The sequence below is a fragment of the Amphiura filiformis genome, chromosome 7 (genome assembly GCF_039555335.1).
Source record: "Amphiura filiformis chromosome 7, Afil_fr2py, whole genome shotgun sequence".
Classification (NCBI taxonomy): domain Eukaryota; kingdom Metazoa; phylum Echinodermata; class Ophiuroidea; order Amphilepidida; family Amphiuridae; genus Amphiura; species Amphiura filiformis.
The window spans coordinates 20456908-20473848 of NC_092634.1; the positions used below are offsets into that span (position 1 = coordinate 20456908).

General features: G+C 35.6%; 2 protein-coding genes across 2 annotated transcripts; both read left to right on the plus strand.

Moving 5' to 3' along the window:
- The first annotated feature begins 9284 nt into the window (after positions 1-9284).
- LOC140156863 (cytochrome P450 2J6-like) lies at positions 9285-15007 on the plus strand. The gene is made up of 3 exons (XM_072179860.1): positions 9285-9871; positions 10734-11675; positions 13254-15007. Exons 1-2 carry the CDS (start codon positions 9508-9510, stop codon positions 11003-11005), a joined length of 636 nt encoding a protein of 211 aa, XP_072035961.1. The 5' UTR covers positions 9285-9507; the 3' UTR covers positions 11006-11675; positions 13254-15007.
- Positions 11077-11598, plus strand: LOC140157704 (cytochrome P450 2L1-like). The gene has a single exon (XM_072180944.1). The coding sequence runs from the start codon at positions 11077-11079 to the stop codon at positions 11596-11598; it is 522 nt and encodes a 173-aa protein (XP_072037045.1).
- Positions 15008-16941: the final 1934 nt, after the last annotated feature.

Here is a 16941-nt window from a genome sequence, read left to right on the forward strand (position 1 = left end):
CGCCCTGTTTCCAACATAAGGTACTACTCAAAAATCATTAAGAAGATTGCCTCAGTTCAATTACAGGATCACCTTCACTCACATGGTCTTCAGGAGGAGTTCCAATCGGCGTATAGGGCGCAGCATAGCACGGAAACAGCATTGCTCCGTGTAAAAACTGACATCATGACGGATATGGATCGTGGCAATGCGGTGTTTGTGGTGCTACTGGATCTTTCAGCAGCCTTCGACACGGTGGATCACCAAATCCTGCTCGATCGTTTATCAACCACTTTTAACATAACTGGTATGGCGCTGAGGTGGATTAAATCTTACCTCCAGGGGCGTAGTTTTCGTGTTTCCATCGGTGGTGATCTCTCCGTGTCGGAGGAGGCTGAGGAATCCGTGATGCTGCATGCATAGCATCGAGCAAGTATACTCTGGAATTTGGAGTACCTCAAGGATCGGTTCTCGGACCGCTGTTTTTTGTGTTATATACCAACTATATTGGCGCAATCATTCGTCAGCATGGCATTGCCATCACATTTATGCTGATGACATTCAGCTTTATCTGGCATTTGATCCAAAAACTGATGGAGCTGCCGAATTAGCATTAGCCAAATTGTCGACATGTATTAAGGACATTTATGAGTGGATGACAATAAATATGCTCAAGCTCAACAATTCTAAGACTGAGTTTTTTGTTGCGGCATCCTCACATAACTTGAAAAAGCTGCAAGATGTCTCTCTCAAAATTGATGATATAAATATCACCCCATCTTCTACAATCAAAAATTTGGGTGTAGTATTTGACCAAACTATGTCTATGAAGGACCATGTGAAATCTGTTGTTAAAACAGTTAACTTTCATTTGAGGAACATCTATAGAATCAGGAGATATATCACGGTTGAAAGCTGCCACCACCTGGTTCGTTCGCTTATCCTATCCCGCCTGGATTATGCGAACTCGCTGTTGTTTGGAATTTCAGCTAAGAAAAGAAAAAAAGCTGCAAGTACTGCAAAACAGGGCAGCTCGAGATGCAATAGACTTCAGTCCTCAGCACCCCTGCGGAGAGAATTACATTGGTTGCCTGTTAATGAGAGGGTTATCTTCAAAGTGCTGCTTTTGACCTTCAAAGGTATCAACAATCTCACACCTGGTTACCTGTTGCATTACTCATTCAGTACAAACCAAGCAGGGAAAATTTGCGCTCCAGTAGTAATTTTCAACTTCAAGTTTCTCGTACTCGACTGTCAATAGGGGACCACGCCTTCAATGTTGCTGCCCCACGCCTTTGGAACTTGCTCCCCTCCATATCCGCCTTTCACCCTCAGTCAATATTTTCAAGAAATTGTTAAAACTCACCTTTTTCCATCTCAATAATGTTTTGTTCCTTATATGCATCCTTGGTATTTGCCTACATTTATTTTATCATTATATTTGCTTTGGGGTTTTTAAAATTGTATTTTAATCATGTTATTATGGTCTATTGATGATTTATCGTGTTGCTTTTTAATAATTATTGTTGTACATGTAAGTGATATTTATTTTTGCTGTATAATTCTATATTATTGTGTTTTTAACCATGTTATTTGCTATTGTACACCGGGATTGTACAGCGCTGTGGTAATTTTTGATATAGCGCTCAATAAATGATGTGATATATATATATATAACAAATTCAAAGTATAGACCATATATATAATTTTGACCAGAACCTGTTTAGGGGGTACTTTTTTAGGGGAAAGCGCGCTAAAAACCTGTTAAGGGGGTGATTTTGAAAAACAGGGTAGGTAGAACATGTTTAGGGGGTGTTTTTAAAACCGTTGTTCACGCATGTGTACACCAATATAGCTGAGTGGCCCCTCCCCGGGCTTCAATGTTGTTTTAACGGGAGGTAGTGGCTATGAGAGTTTTCTCAGGTCTAAAGATATTTATCAAATTATGTGATGTAAATGATCAGTACTTCAAACTATTGCATTTATGTAGAAATATTGGTATATGTGTATTGAATAAATGATCCTCTGAGGGCAGACAAAGATCGCAGATTTTAGTCCAAGTTTGGACAGTAAAATCATTTTTTTGAATATTACACTTTTTAACATTATAAAATGACATGAATAGAATAGCATAGAATAGTATGTATAGCATGCAGAACAACTCTGGGTGGCAAAGTAAAAACACCAATTATTTATTAAGAATACCTTTTGATGGGACACCTTGTTCATCGATCAGAGAATCACAAATATTTGAAATTAAGGGCTGGGGTATGAACGTTTGGACAGTATTTATTTTGGGACATTAGAGCACATCAGACATATCGAATTGCATTCTGAATACAAAGAATGTCATTCTGATATCAAATAATTTTGATTTTTTGAAATTCGCAATTTGATACACATTTTATGGCAAATCATTAAAAATTGATATTTTTGATATTTAACAGTACTTGAAGTAAACTTTATAATCTGATGATTGATACTTAAAGTGTATGTAGGTGGGATGAAAAGCAGACGATCAATTGAAAATTTTGACCTTTCGTATTGAATATAATTATGGATTTTTTTTCCCAAAACACAAAAAAAAAATAGGTCTTTTTGGGAAAAAAATCCATATCTTCAATATGAAAGGTCAAAATTTTCAATTGACCGTCGGCTTTTCCTCCCTACTACATACACTTTAAAAATATATCATTAGATTTATCTAATTTACTTCGAGGACTGTTATATATAAAAAAATTGAAAAATATCAAATTTTTATAATTTGTCATAAAATTTGTATTATATTGTGATTTTCAAAAATGAAAATTATTTGATATCAGAAAGACATACTGTATTCAGAATGCAATTCGATAGGTCTGAGGTGCTCTCATGTCGCACAAAAAATACTGTCGAAACGCAATAAATGCTCATTTTAGATCCCTTAAGACAGTAGATTTAATTTAGTTGCACTTTGAAACACCTTGAAAGAATAATGGTGGAAAAAAACATTGGGTGTTAAGTATGTTACATGATGGTAATTTCTGAAGTAATTAAGAAAGGAGTAACAGAAGTATAATAAAAATGGGGAAAGATTCTGAATTGAAATCTTTTTTTGAAACGGCTTAAAAGTGCAAATGTGTCAACCTGTCAATATCTTTTCCAATCAAGAAAAAATAAAAATGTAGAGGAGATTACAAATTAAGATAGAGATTATGCTACACACTAATTGGAGAAAAGACAGCAGGTACTTAAAGTTATTGTACTACCTACTAGCTTTTTTTTTTCGCTCAGGTACACCTGAGTGAATATATACATTCAGTTTGGACCTTGAAATAAAATTTGACCCTTGAACCTAAGTAGCTCCAAGTCGAGCTTCTTTTGCAAATGCTCTTGCTTTGTAATCACTAAAATATTTTGTAGAATAATGCATGGTATCTCAGTAATAGAAATGCACTAAATGCAGACTAATGCCAGCTCCAAAATTAACCTCACTCCTCATGACATAGTTCATAAATATATGCAGCAGTGAGATTTCTAGTTTTAGGTGGGGATAGGATATTAGCCTCATTCCACATGAAATTATTTTTAAGACTGTGTTCTGTAGCCCATAGTGGAGGGTTTTGTTACCTGGGAATGATAATCAGTTTCAATATTATGAGTGTTGACAGATTGATAGTGTAGTGGTCTGGAAGTTATAAACTGTCCATGAACAGATTTTGTTTTATGGACAAAGTCAGCTAGCTAGGTCAGCCTGCATGGTCAATTATACCAAGTTACCAAATGTCCATGAACTTCTTAAATTTGCAATGAGAGATAAGTAAGGTGTTCTGATTGTTCTGGATTTGCCAGAAGTTCACAGTGGTCATCTCATCCACACTATATACACAGTAGTCATCTCATTCACACAACAGCCTTCCACAGCATCATCTTCAAGAATCAAGACCAACAGAAATTGGAATATTCCGCAGATACAAATTTATATCCAGCAGCATCTTCAACGCCAACAGATTGAAATATCCCACAAACACAAATTTATCAAGTTTAAACCATTTTGGGTAAAATGGCATCTGAAATAGAACAGAGCACATTGGAGCTACGGGCTTAAATTATTTTTTTTTTTGTAAAAATGATGCATTGGTGATAAAGTGGTGTAATATTTAAATTGTATTATTTAGATCGTTAACATGTACAACTTAAACTTTACTTTTTATTTTCATGGGTAACATTCAAGTGCATAGGCTATATCACTAAATGTGACACAATATGTTAAAGGAGTATTTCACAATCCTATAGCATCCACTTTTTATGACATTTGTCAGTAGATATCCAGGAGCAAAAACTTAAATCTCACAACTTCAGTTGATCAGATTTTTTGTTTGCAAGAATAAAATAACCATGTACGCTTATCAATCAACATCAAAATTGATGAGTACTGGTATCATTTTGATACAGCCTCTATGTGTATTTATATGCCCCATATGCCACTTGCTGTGTTGTAATTTGGCGAACAAGTTTGACGATATGCTTGCTAAACGAATTAACCGGCAAGAATTATTTTATACAGAAATAGTTCTGCCAGAGTTTTCCAGTGGTATAAAAATGATAAAAATCTGAATATTTCTGTACAAAGTTTGGATCACGGAATGCCCCTTTCAAATTGTGTTGAATTGATGTCCAAATTAGTGCACATCATTGAAATTATATACATGTTTGTAAATTACTTTAGTATAACTTTGGGTTTACTTTTCATTACCATTTGTATATATTACATGTACATGTTGAAGTGTTTAAAAAATCCAATACCATGAAACCTCACTTCATGTATGTTGTGTTATACTCTGATCAGCTCATAATAGGCGGGACTCATAACATTGTGGATTGATAAACATGTAGAATGGCATACACACACAGCTGGGCGCAGCACCTATGCGAACTGCGCTTTGCATATTGCGTGAATGACACATGCTTTTGTGAATTTACGTGCGGCGTAATTTGGAACTTTATTGACTTGCGCAGTAACAAAAAACGAATAATTCCCGCCTATTAAGACTAAAGAGCTGATCATAGTATAAATATATAGAATAACATTAAAGCTATGGTACACTTTTTTATAACAAGAAGTTTATTAGTAGGCCTACATGAATTACCACCGACCTACATTGTACAACCATGTTTTCCAATCATGCCTGAGCACTCCCTTTTAAAGGTTTTTTTTATTATCTATGATACAAATTCCAGGGTATGATTTTTTTTCAAAAGGAGAATTGATGATTACTGTGTATGAAAGCCATTTGGAAGTTCATAGTTTGATATATTGCTTTCTATTTGAAATAAATTCTTACCTGATGAATTTTAAAAGAATGTGTACATTGTAATTCCTTTTTTAGCCATTGTGATAAAGCGTATTGTTGATATTAATAAAAAAACCTGCTAAGGGGTCCAATTTTAACCAGAACCTGTTTAGGGGGTACTTTTTTAGGGGAAAGCATGCTAAAAACCTGTTAAGGGGCTGATTTTGAAAAACAGGGTAAAACCTGTTTAGGGGGTGTTTTTAAAACCGTTGTTCACGCATGTGTACACCAATATAGCTGAGTGGCCCCCTCCCCGGGCTTCAATGTTGTTTTAACGGGAGGTAGTGGCTATGAGAGTTTTCTCAGGTCTAAAGATATTTATCAAATTATGTGATGTAAATGATCAGTACTTCAAACTATTGCATTTATGTAGAAATATTGGTATATGTGTATTGAATAAATGATACTCTGAGGGCAGACAAAGATCGCAGATTTTAGTCCAAGTTTGGACAGTAAAATCATTTTTTTGAATACAGGGTGTCCCAGAAAAAATTACCGAGCAAATAAAATTGAACGTAAGTCAAGAAATAGACATCAAATCAAAAAATTTAAAATGTAGCGCATAGCTTATTTTGTTGCGCATCACATACGAAAATTTTATTTGATTTGTTTGACTGGTTGCGAAGAAATGAACGATTACATAAAGTGTGCATCATTTCAGTTCATTCCAAGTTTGATCAACAGACGCTTTTTTCATACTCGCTCCCGCTGCCTAAATTGTGTGTACCTCATTAAATTTAGTCCATATTATCTATTTTATAGTCGGACGGTGTTATGTCATTCATGCTTTCACTGATGATGAATAACAGTTTGTTCGATTTCTGCAACTGGAAGCTCTCCAACTTCAATTCTTCATGTTGTGCAAATATGTTATATTTTAACTTTCCAAAGAACATTTGAGACAAGAATAATAATGGTCAAGTGCTTACAGCTTTACGTGTGATTTTTTATACCATGCAACATCATTACTGTTAAAGTTTTATAAGATTTAAACTAATTTGCATTACAATTTCTTGGAAATATTCCAAAAACATTAATGTGTGTGAGAAATTTTAAGCCAGCTGGAATTCTTTTATGCAATAATTCTTTATGCAACATTAACGAAAACTATATATTTACAAGTACCGAGCATCATCTTACATGCAAGCTTTCATTTTCAATATCGTGCAGGTTTTCAAATTTGAACAAAACCTAATTAAATGTTTTGCAAGAAACAGATTGTTTAAAAAGAACGAGGATTTCACAGAAGAAAATATGAAGCCTATTGACAGTTAACAACTAGTGTGTATTATGTTGAATGATCTTTCTTTCAAACTTGGAATGAAGTGAATTGACACATGCGTTATGTAATCGCTCATTTCTTTGCGATCAGTCAACCGATTCCAGCGAAATTGGCGTATGAGATGCAGAATAAGATGGGCTACACGCTGATGTTTAGATTTTTGGATTCTGATGTCTATTTCTCGACTTACGTTCAAATTTGTTCGCCCAGTAATTTTTTCTGGGACACCCTGTATTGCACTTTTTAACATTATAAAATCACATGAATAGAATAGCCTAGAATAGTATAGCATGCAGAACAACTCTGGGTGGCAAAGTAAAAACACCAATTATTTATTAAGAATACCTTTTGATGGGACACCTTGTTCATATCGATCAGAGAATCACAAATATTTGAAATTAAGACAGTAGATTTAATTTAGTTGCACTTTGAAACACCCTGAAACAATATTAAATGGTGGAAAAAACATTGGGTGTTAAGTATGTTACATGATGGTAATTTCTGAAGTAATTAAGAAAGGAGTAACAGAAGTATAATAAAAATGGGGAAAGATTCTGAATTGAAATCTTTTTTGAAATGGCTTAAAAGTGCAAATGTGTCAAGCTGTCAATATATTTTCCAATCAAGGAAAAATAAAAATACGGAAGAGATTACAAATTCAGATATAGATGATACACACTAATTGGAGAATACACAGCAGGTAGCAGCTATATAACAAATAGTATTGAAGGAATACAATAGAGGTCTTTAAATTTCAAGCCCGATTTTAAGACGCCAATGTTTTTTTGCATTCAAAAATGAGGGAGGAGATTTCAAATTATTGGGATATATTGTTGGTCCATTTGATATTATGCACTAATTGGGGTATAACCAGCGGGTGCTGTCCATGATACTATACAACTTAAATCTGAGTTGGTATGATCTGGAGGATTTGGCATGGAGCATAGGATCATATCACTGACTTTTGATCCGCAATAATCTTAACTAGTCAGTGAAGAATGGTGCCCCCATTGTGTGATGCTAGTATACTAAGCACTCTGGAGTCAAAAAGGCTTGAAGAGCATCTCGATGTAACATCAGAGATTTAAAATCATCTATGCATTCTACATAATAATGGATGCAATCAGTGGTATGCTGTAGCCAGGGCTGAACTTTTACGCATACCAATGGCATGTACTTTAGCTTTCATACCTGTAACCATGGAAGTACAAGTCCGGGGGGTACATCAAAAAATTTTGGTGGGTATGTTCCCCCGGAATTTTGAGGTGGTGGGTCTTTGGGAGCTGACTGCCTACCGGTAAAAGGTGTTTTTTTTTTACTTGCGGACAAGTAAAATGGGTGACTTTTGGAGCTGCGAACAGTCAAAATCAAGGGTCTCTAGCTCTGTTGGCTGATAAAAACAGAAATATGAGGAATAAGCAATTTTGGGGTCTTTGAGAGCTGAAATTATCAAAAGCAAGGGTCTTTTCGAGCTCTATTTTGGTCAAATATAGGGAGTCTTTCGGAGCTGCGAAATCCAAAAAGGGGGGTCTTTCCGGGGGAGCATACCTATATGGTCATTTGTGTTAAATTCCCCCCCATACAGGTAGTCTATTTGTACTTCCATGCTGTAACTAAAAAGTACACACCCGACTGGTGTGTGGCATTTTGACACTCAAAGGTGAAATCTAGATGGAAGTAAGACTGGCAAGCAAACTTCTTTTTCAAGAATCATCTCGAGATTTGTTGAGTGATTCGCAGGACCAGAACACAGACAAATTCTCAAAATTGAAATGTTCGTTTTATTTTATTAACATTGGAGCCAGAGGAATCATTTGGTATTTCATACAGCCTATTCAGTTTTGTAGTAAATTGTTGAAAGTTTTTAAAGTTCACAAACTGAACGTTTTTAAACTTCACAAATTGAACGTTTTTAAACTTCACAAACTGAATGTTTTTAAACTTCGCAAACTGAAAGATTTTAAACTTCACAAACTGAAAGATTTTAAACTTCAGAACCTTAAAGTTTTTAAACTTTACAAACTGAAAGTTATTAAACTTCACAAACTGAACGTTTTCAAACTTCACACTTTGTGTGGGAATACATCATCATTCTATTCATGTCAAAGTCATACAATCAAGTCCGGGAATCAAGTGTGTGAAAGTTCAATTCCAAGGTGCATATTATTATTTCGTCAGATACCAGAGCTCACATACTGTGGTTCTAGTGATAGTGGTTTTAGTAATTGTTGGGAGTGATTGCCAAAATATAAGGACATCCCTTCCAATTACAAATGCTCCATCTGCTATATTTTCAAAAATACACAGAGCCAGGTGCCGATCTGCAAAAAACTAGAGGGGCACCCCTCTAAATCCGCCCTATATTGTATGAAATTTCTTCATTTAAACTTAACATTCCCCCCTCTTTTCTGGCAAAATATTTCACAATACCCCCTCTTGCTCATTAAAAAATTTTACATTCCCCCTGAAATCCTTCCCCCCTGTGTAAATAATGTCTGCTCCCTTAGTGGTTTTGAAATGTTTTCAAAACAGTTATTTGGGTTAAAGAAAGTATTATTATAGACCATTAGAGCTTATTAATCTATGCCATGGTTGAAGAATTATTCTAAATAAATTGGCTTTGCGTGGGCCAACATCGTCATTCTATTAATGTTAAAGTCATACAATTATCGTGTGAAAAATGCAAGGTGAAGGTACATATTATTGTTAACTATCGCCAGATACCAGAGCTCACATACTGTGGTTCTAGTGATAGTGGGGATAGTGGTTCTAGTGATTGCCGGAAGTGATTGCCAAATATATCGACATCCCTTCCAATTCCAAACACTGCATCTGCTATATTTCTGAAAACTAGCAGCTTCTAACAAGGACATTTTAATTTTCAAACAAAATTGTTGACGCTTCTTTAACAAAATGGTCTTTAACTACTATGACGATTTGGTGAATGTGAAGTCAGTTTTGGTGTTTGTGTTTGTGTTTCTGTTGGTTGTCTGGTGGATGCAGCAACCTCGCAATTTCCCACCAGGACCATGGCGTTTCCCAATCATTGGCTTCCTTCCTCAGCTGATGTGGTCTATGGTCTACAAAAAAGAGGAGTTACATATGCTTGCAACACGTCTGGGACAGAAATACGGAAAGATTTGCAGTTTTGACTTATTTGGACTTGTGTTTGTGGTGCTCAATGATTTTGATACCATAAAGGAAGCTAGCAATAATCCACTAAATTGCAACAAGGGGCACAATAATGAGTTTGAATACAAAGTATTTGGCAGTACATGTAAGTAATTTATTATGTTCATAACGTAATGGTGTTTTACATAAAAATTATTTAAATGAAATTGATTATATTGTCTTAAAATTAAAACCCATTTTCAGCTGATATTACCAGGTTATGACCTAAAATAGTGAACGTAACTGTGCAATAATTATGAGCCCCAGAGAGAGGGCAAATTTGGGAAGGGGGGCTGACCAATCCGAAGGGGGTAAGCCATTTTTGGAAAGTCAAAAGGGGAGATCAAGCAAATCTTTAAAATAAAAGCTCTATTATGGCTCATGAAAACAGTACGGCAACATTCAAATATGCAACATTTCCTGCTCGCACTATGTATATATAACCACACAATTTTTAAAAGACTTACACTGGTCTTGGGTTCCTGAAAATATAGTAATTGTGCAAAGGAGGGGGGGGGCACATATTTTTGGCAGACACGCTAGCCATGACTGGACGCTGGTAGCAATTGTGAAAACGCCACCAGAGTTTGATTACTGGCGATTGCTAGAATGGGTCGTAAGGGGGTGTGAAAGGGGCATTCTTTAATCTGGTTTTAAAGGGCATGTATGGTGCATTTGTAATTGTTCTTTTTCATATATATCAATGTGCATTCAAAGTTCTCTGAAGTTTTGGTAAAGGAGCGTTTTGGTCTTACAGGGTCATTCGAGTTTTTGTTTTTGTCTTGTTTTTCAAATTCCCCAAATTATTTTACTCCATGCTTAAATACGAAACGAGAAAGCCGGCTCTTGCCCCAGGGACCAGTTTTGTAATTTGATCGATTGTTATTTTAATGATATTACAAATATCATAAAGCAGGTGATATGAAACCTAAAATGTCACCATTATTATTACTTTTAATTACTTGCAGTTCATTCGAATAAACACATGGTCGAATACAGGAAATTTGCTTTGCATACTTTTCGAGGATTTGGCATCGGGAAGCGAAGCTTTGAGGCTAACATCGCAGCGGAATCCGAGATCTTCTTGCAGGAGTTGGATGCTCTCGCGGGCAAACCTTTCAACCCACATCAGTTCTTCGTCAACTGTACAACAAATGTATTATTTGCTGTTGTGTTTGGAAAGCGTCATGATTATGATGATGAAAACTTCCGCTATCTTAGTGAATCCAATTCCGTGTAGTGCACCTTCTTGGCGGGGGCGGGTGGTCTATCTTGCTTCCAAAATACTATCCGAATAAAGACTCTATAGAAATGCTACATCTTATGAAAGATGTTCTGGATTTCGTTGACAAACGTGTTGAAGAACACCGGGCAATTTTCGATGTCGAAAACCCCAAGGATTTCATAGATGAGTATCTGAAAGCAATGAGAGCTGCACCGAAACCAGATGACCCCTTTTCATATCTCCAAGAGGATAACATGCGTGCTTTATTGTTTCTGATGTTTGATGCCGGAACTGACACCATGTCCACGATTTTGGATTGGTGTTGTTTGTACATGATGGCGTATCCTGATATCCAGAAGAAAATTCAGAAGGAAATGGATGCAGCTGTTGGCCGCAATCGACGACCACAAGTTTCTGATCAAGAGCAACTGCCATACACCAGGGCAACTCTTCTTGAGATACAACGACATGTTTCTTTGCTACCACTAGGCTTTTCTCATACCGCCAGTGATGATACCTCTCTTCATGGATACCGTATTCAAGGGCGCAACTATAGTTTCAAATCTATATGCTGTGATGAGAGATCCCAATATGTTCCCAGAGCCTGACCAATTTAAACCTGAAAGGTTCATCAATGATGAGGGAAAATATTTTGAAAGAGAGGAAGTTTGTCCTTTTGGAGTCGGTAAGTAAATAGTTTAAATTAAAGCCCGCTTAAATTCAATAAGTGGGCTGTAACTTTGTTCGAAAGGGGGGTCTTGAATATGTCGGTGACCGAAGTCAATTTTTTATAACCCCCTTTCGCGGGCTGATTTTTTATGACCCCCTATCAGCGCTTGAACATTTTGATTGTAAAAGAAAATAACTAAAGATTGTACAAAACTTTGGATGAAAAGTGTGAAGATAGTCACAAGCTCTTAAGAATTTTCTAACCCCCTATTTTTGGTGTAAAAAATTATGACCCCCAAATTTTGGTATCAAAATTTTATTACCCCAGTATAGGCCTAATCATGACACCCCCATTCCGAAAATAAATGACAGCCCTAAAGTAACCCTAGTGTTGTGTATATAAACAGCCAAATTAAAAAGTCGCCACTAGTTCCATCCCCATTTTATGGCAAAACAATTTATATAAATCAGATGACCTAATCTCCCGCTACCAACAAAATCAACATCAGTCGGCATTATAACACAATGTAAGTCATGAGAACTTTGTTTAAATTTGTACTTTCTCGATATAATTTATATAATAATTTTCTATATACTTCCCTTTGAAGGTTGATACCAAATTTTATATCAAAAGTTTAGTCATTGTGAGGAACCGTTGTTTGGAAATTCCTGCAATTTTAAAATTGACATAGGGAGTTGTATCATGCGGGGGAGCTAGCGTGAGTGCCAAGAATTACGTCGCCTGAATAGGCCGGCAGGTTTACCCATCTGAGAGGTCTAATTTCATTTTCATTACAGGTATACCCTTGCATGTCAAAATGCAAATCAAATACCCCGCTCTTTTAATTGTGCGCAGGCAAGTGTACAATGATTCCTGTACGGGTTGCTTCAGGCCACGTAATAAGCTGATACCATGCATTAGCTTTTGCGTGGTCAATTCGTAATTTGTCATTTTTAAAATTGCACAAATTTCCAAACAACGGTTCCTATGCTCACGATGATTAAACTTTTGATATCAAATTTGGTATCAACCTTCGAAAGAAAATGTATAGAAAATTATTATATTAATTATTTTGCCATAAACTCATCAGATTCTGATTAAATGGGGATGGAACTAGTGGGGACTTTTTAATTTGGCTGTGTTTATATGGGAACCTGAACCCGCTAACTTTCCTCCAGGTGCACTAAAACGCTGGGGCTAATCTCACACCATCTCTTGCGCTCATTTGAGCGAAAAATAATTTGACCGATACCACCTTACATGCATGGTATGATAAGGATAATTTACGGACCAGAGTGCATTAGTCAAAATAATCGCACAAGACAGTAGGCTCGAGAGCTAAATGCAATAACTCCACGGTCAATTGCGATTATCTTGACGTAAAGCACTTCTACTGAAGTTATTATCCTGCATAAACCAGACATAATATGCAAAAAGCTTCTTCTAAAATCTGAATATATCATATGATCCTTATTCAATAACCAGAATTCTTAGTTTTGACCTTTTATAACATTAAATCGAAAAATCATGTGGAGAGTTAAAGATAAACATACAAAATATAACATTTAAAATACGAATATCATTTCCTTACAGGGCGCCGCATCTGCATTGGTCAGACCTTGGCAAAAATGGAGTTGTTTGTCTTTTTCTCTCATCTTCTTCACCGCTATTCACTAGTCAAACCAGACGATACGCCACCAATAACCTTCAAAGGAACATACGGACTGACGTTTGCACCAAAACCATATACTATCAAATTTGATATCAGAATGTAATTTGTTATGCAATCTGATAGCGAGAAATTTGATAAGTTTCCTTGGTTACCACGTGAAAAGAAGTAAACTGCATGAACCATGGAGTCATTTCCAGTATGAGGCAAAATACATGTAACACATAGTTCAGTTGTGCCATTTGCACATGTACATTGTCATTATTCGGTGTCTATTTATTCAAGCCCTAATATATTATATACAGTTAATTAGCTTCTAGTGGTAGGTTTACGGGAAGTACAGGTATTATTACTCGGGTATATCATAAAGGCCTATGTTATATTATGTTAAATTAGCCTTCAGTGGTAGTTCTGTAACCGGGAGGTAGTGGCTATGAGAGTTTTCCGGGGAGTTTTCTCAGGTCTAAAGATGTTTATCAAATTATGTGATGTAAATGATCAGTACTTCAAACTATTACATTTATGTAGAAATATTGGTATATGTGTATTGAATAAATGATCCACTCTGAGGGCAGACAATTAAAGATCGCACATTTTAGTCCAAGTTTGGAAATTCTCTGCGTATAAAAGTCACAGTAAAATCATTTTTTTTTTTTTTTCACTTTTTAACATTATAAAATGACATGAATAGAATCGCATAGAATACAGGGTGTCCCAAAAAAAAAGAGGCCCCACATTGCGCCCTCTTTTTCTCCTATTTTTGAAACGTTGATCAAATATATTTTGGTATGTAAAGAAACCCTAAATCGTTAGCTTTAATAAACCAAAACAATTCTTTCAATCGACTCACAATTTTTGAAGATATGCCCTCTTTAAGAAATGTACCCGTTTTTCACTCTGTCCACGGATGAGGTTTGGCTACATCAAAGATTTAAACGAAACACACGGTTAATGACATGGATAGATAATAGCATTACTCTTGGGAAATCATTCACTATAAGCGAGGATCACCAGCTAGCTTCAAACATCTTCGCAACCCCATATTACCATAACCTGTATTCGTCACAGAGGCAACCAGGTAGAGGGCAGAGCAGCACAGTAAACTCACTTCAAAAGAACCAAAGACAAACTAAACAGCCCTTTTCAAGGCTACCTTTTATTCCAAAAAGAGAAATGACTTATGTTGTCAATAAAAAGAAAGCAAGAAACGAGAAAAACATAAGTAATTGCAAGTATAGCAAAAGAAGTCCCATCCCACATCAATTTCGCCCAAATTAATGACACTTAACAAAATCCATAACCCATAAGCCCACCGGTAAAAAGGACATATCTTCAAAAGTTATGAGCCGATTGAAATAATTGTTTTGGTTTATTAAAGCTAACGATTGAAGGTTTCTTTACGTACCAAAATATATTTGATCAACTTTTCAGAAATAGGAGAAAAAGAGGGTGCAATGTGGGGCCTCTTTTTTTTGGGACACCCTGTAGTATAGCATGCAGAACAACTCTGGGTGGCAAAGTAAATGCACAAATTATTTATTAAGAATACCTTTTTATGGGACACCTTGTTCATCGATCAGAGAATCACAGATATTTGAAATTAAGGGAAGGGATATGAACATTTGGACAGTATTTATTGCGGGACATTAGAGCACATCAGACATATCGAATTGCATTCTGAATAATGAAGAATGTCATTCTGATATCAAATAATTTTGATTTTTGAAATTGCAATGTAATACACATTTTATGGCAAATCATTAAAATTGATATTTTTGATATTTAACAGTACTTGAAGTAAACTTTATAAATCTGATGATTTATACTTAAAGTGTATGTAGGTGGGATGAAAAGCCGTCATGATCAATTGAAAATTTTGACCTTTTGTATTGAAGATATGGATTTTTTTTCCCAAAACACCAAAAAAAATAGGTCTTTCAATATAAAAGGTCAAAATTTTCAATTGATCGTCGGCTTTTCCTCCCAGCTACATACACTTTAAGAATATATCATTAGATTTATAAAATTTATTTCGAGGACTGTTATATATCAAAAATTTGAAAAATATCAAATTTTAATAATTTGTCATAAAATTTGTATTATATCGTGAATTTCAGAATGCAATTCGATACGTCTGAGGTGCTCTCATGTCCCACAAAAAATACTCGAAACGCCATAAACGCTCATTCTAGATCCCTTAAGACAGTAGATTTAATTTTGTTGCACTTTGAGACACCCTGAAAGAATAATGGTGGAAAAAACATTGGGTGTTAAGTATGTTACATGATGGTAATTTCTGAAGTAATTAAGAATTAAGTATAATAAAAATGGGGAAAAGATTCTGAATTGAAATCTTTTTTTGAAATGGCTTAAAAGTGCAAATGTGTCAACCTGTCAATATCTTTTCCAATCAAGGAAAAATAAAAATGTAGAGGAGATTACAAATTAAGATGATACACACTAATTGGAGAAAAGACAGCAGGTAACAGCTATATAACAAATGATAAGCCTATAATAAGGAATATTAGAGGTCTAAGCCCGATTTTAAGACGCCAATGTTTTTTGCATTTCACAAATGAGGGAGGAGATTTCAAATTGGGATATATTGTTGGTCCAATTGATTATATGCACTAATTGGGGTATAACCAGCGGGTGCTGTCCATGATAGTATACAACTTAAATCTGAGTTGGTATGATCTTGAGGATTTGGCATGGAGCATAGGATCACATCACTGACTTTTGATCCGCAATAATCTTAACTAGTCAGTGAAGAATGGTGCCCCCATTGTGTGATGCTAGTATACTAAGCACTCTGGAGTCAAAAAGGCTTGAGAGCATTTCGATATAATATCAGAGATTTAACATAGAAAAACAGTGGCAGGAATTTGTATATATAATAGCTTATAATTATAATAAACATAATTTTTCACCAGGTTTGCTGTTTCAAATAATAAATAATCACAGATTTAACATTATATGAAATCTACTATGCATTCAAAAAATGTATCTACATAATAATGGATGCAATCCGTGCAGTTGCCAGGGCTGGACTTTTACGCATGCCAGTGGCATGTAACTTGTTACTTGCATGCTACAGTCAGTCCACTCTGAAGTACAAAGTACCGACGCAGACGCACACATTATGCCGACTTTGAAGGCACGCATGCCTCAGCAGAGACGCAGCACTGCGCACTGTTTACGCGCTGTATACACGCGCGTTGTCACCTTGTACTTCAGAGTGGACAAACTGTAATGGCCTGTAAATAAAAAGTACACACCCGACTGGCCTGTGGCATTTTGACCAGTGGCAGCACCAGGAATTTTTTTCGGGAGGTGGCATTAGGGGAAAAGTAAATTGGGGGGGGAATTGCAACAAAAAGTGGAAATATACATAATTTTGTGGGTTTTGCCTCAAAGTTTTTTTAACTTCACGATCTGAAAGTTTTTAAACTTCACAAACTGAAGTTTTTTACAAACTAAAGGTTTTAAAGTTCACAAACTGAAAGTTTTTAAACTTCATAAACTGAACTTTTTAAACTTCACAAACTGAAAGTTTTTAAACTTCACAAACTGAAGTTTTTAAACTTCACAAACTAAAAGTTTTTAAACTTC

What these genes read in the sequence shown, in the direction of transcription:
- LOC140156863 (XM_072179860.1), top strand. Translation starts at nt 9,508, where the DNA reads ATGGTCTTTAACTACTATGACGATTTGGTGAATGTGAAGTCAGTTTTG. An exon ending in CAAAGTATTTGGCAGTACAT is followed by an intron (nt 9,872 to 10,733) that starts GTAAGTAATTTA and finishes AATTACTTGCAG; the next exon opens with TTCATTCGAATAAACACATG.
- LOC140157704 (XM_072180944.1), top strand. Translation starts at nt 11,077, where the DNA reads ATGCTACATCTTATGAAAGATGTTCTGGATTTCGTTGACAAACGTGTT.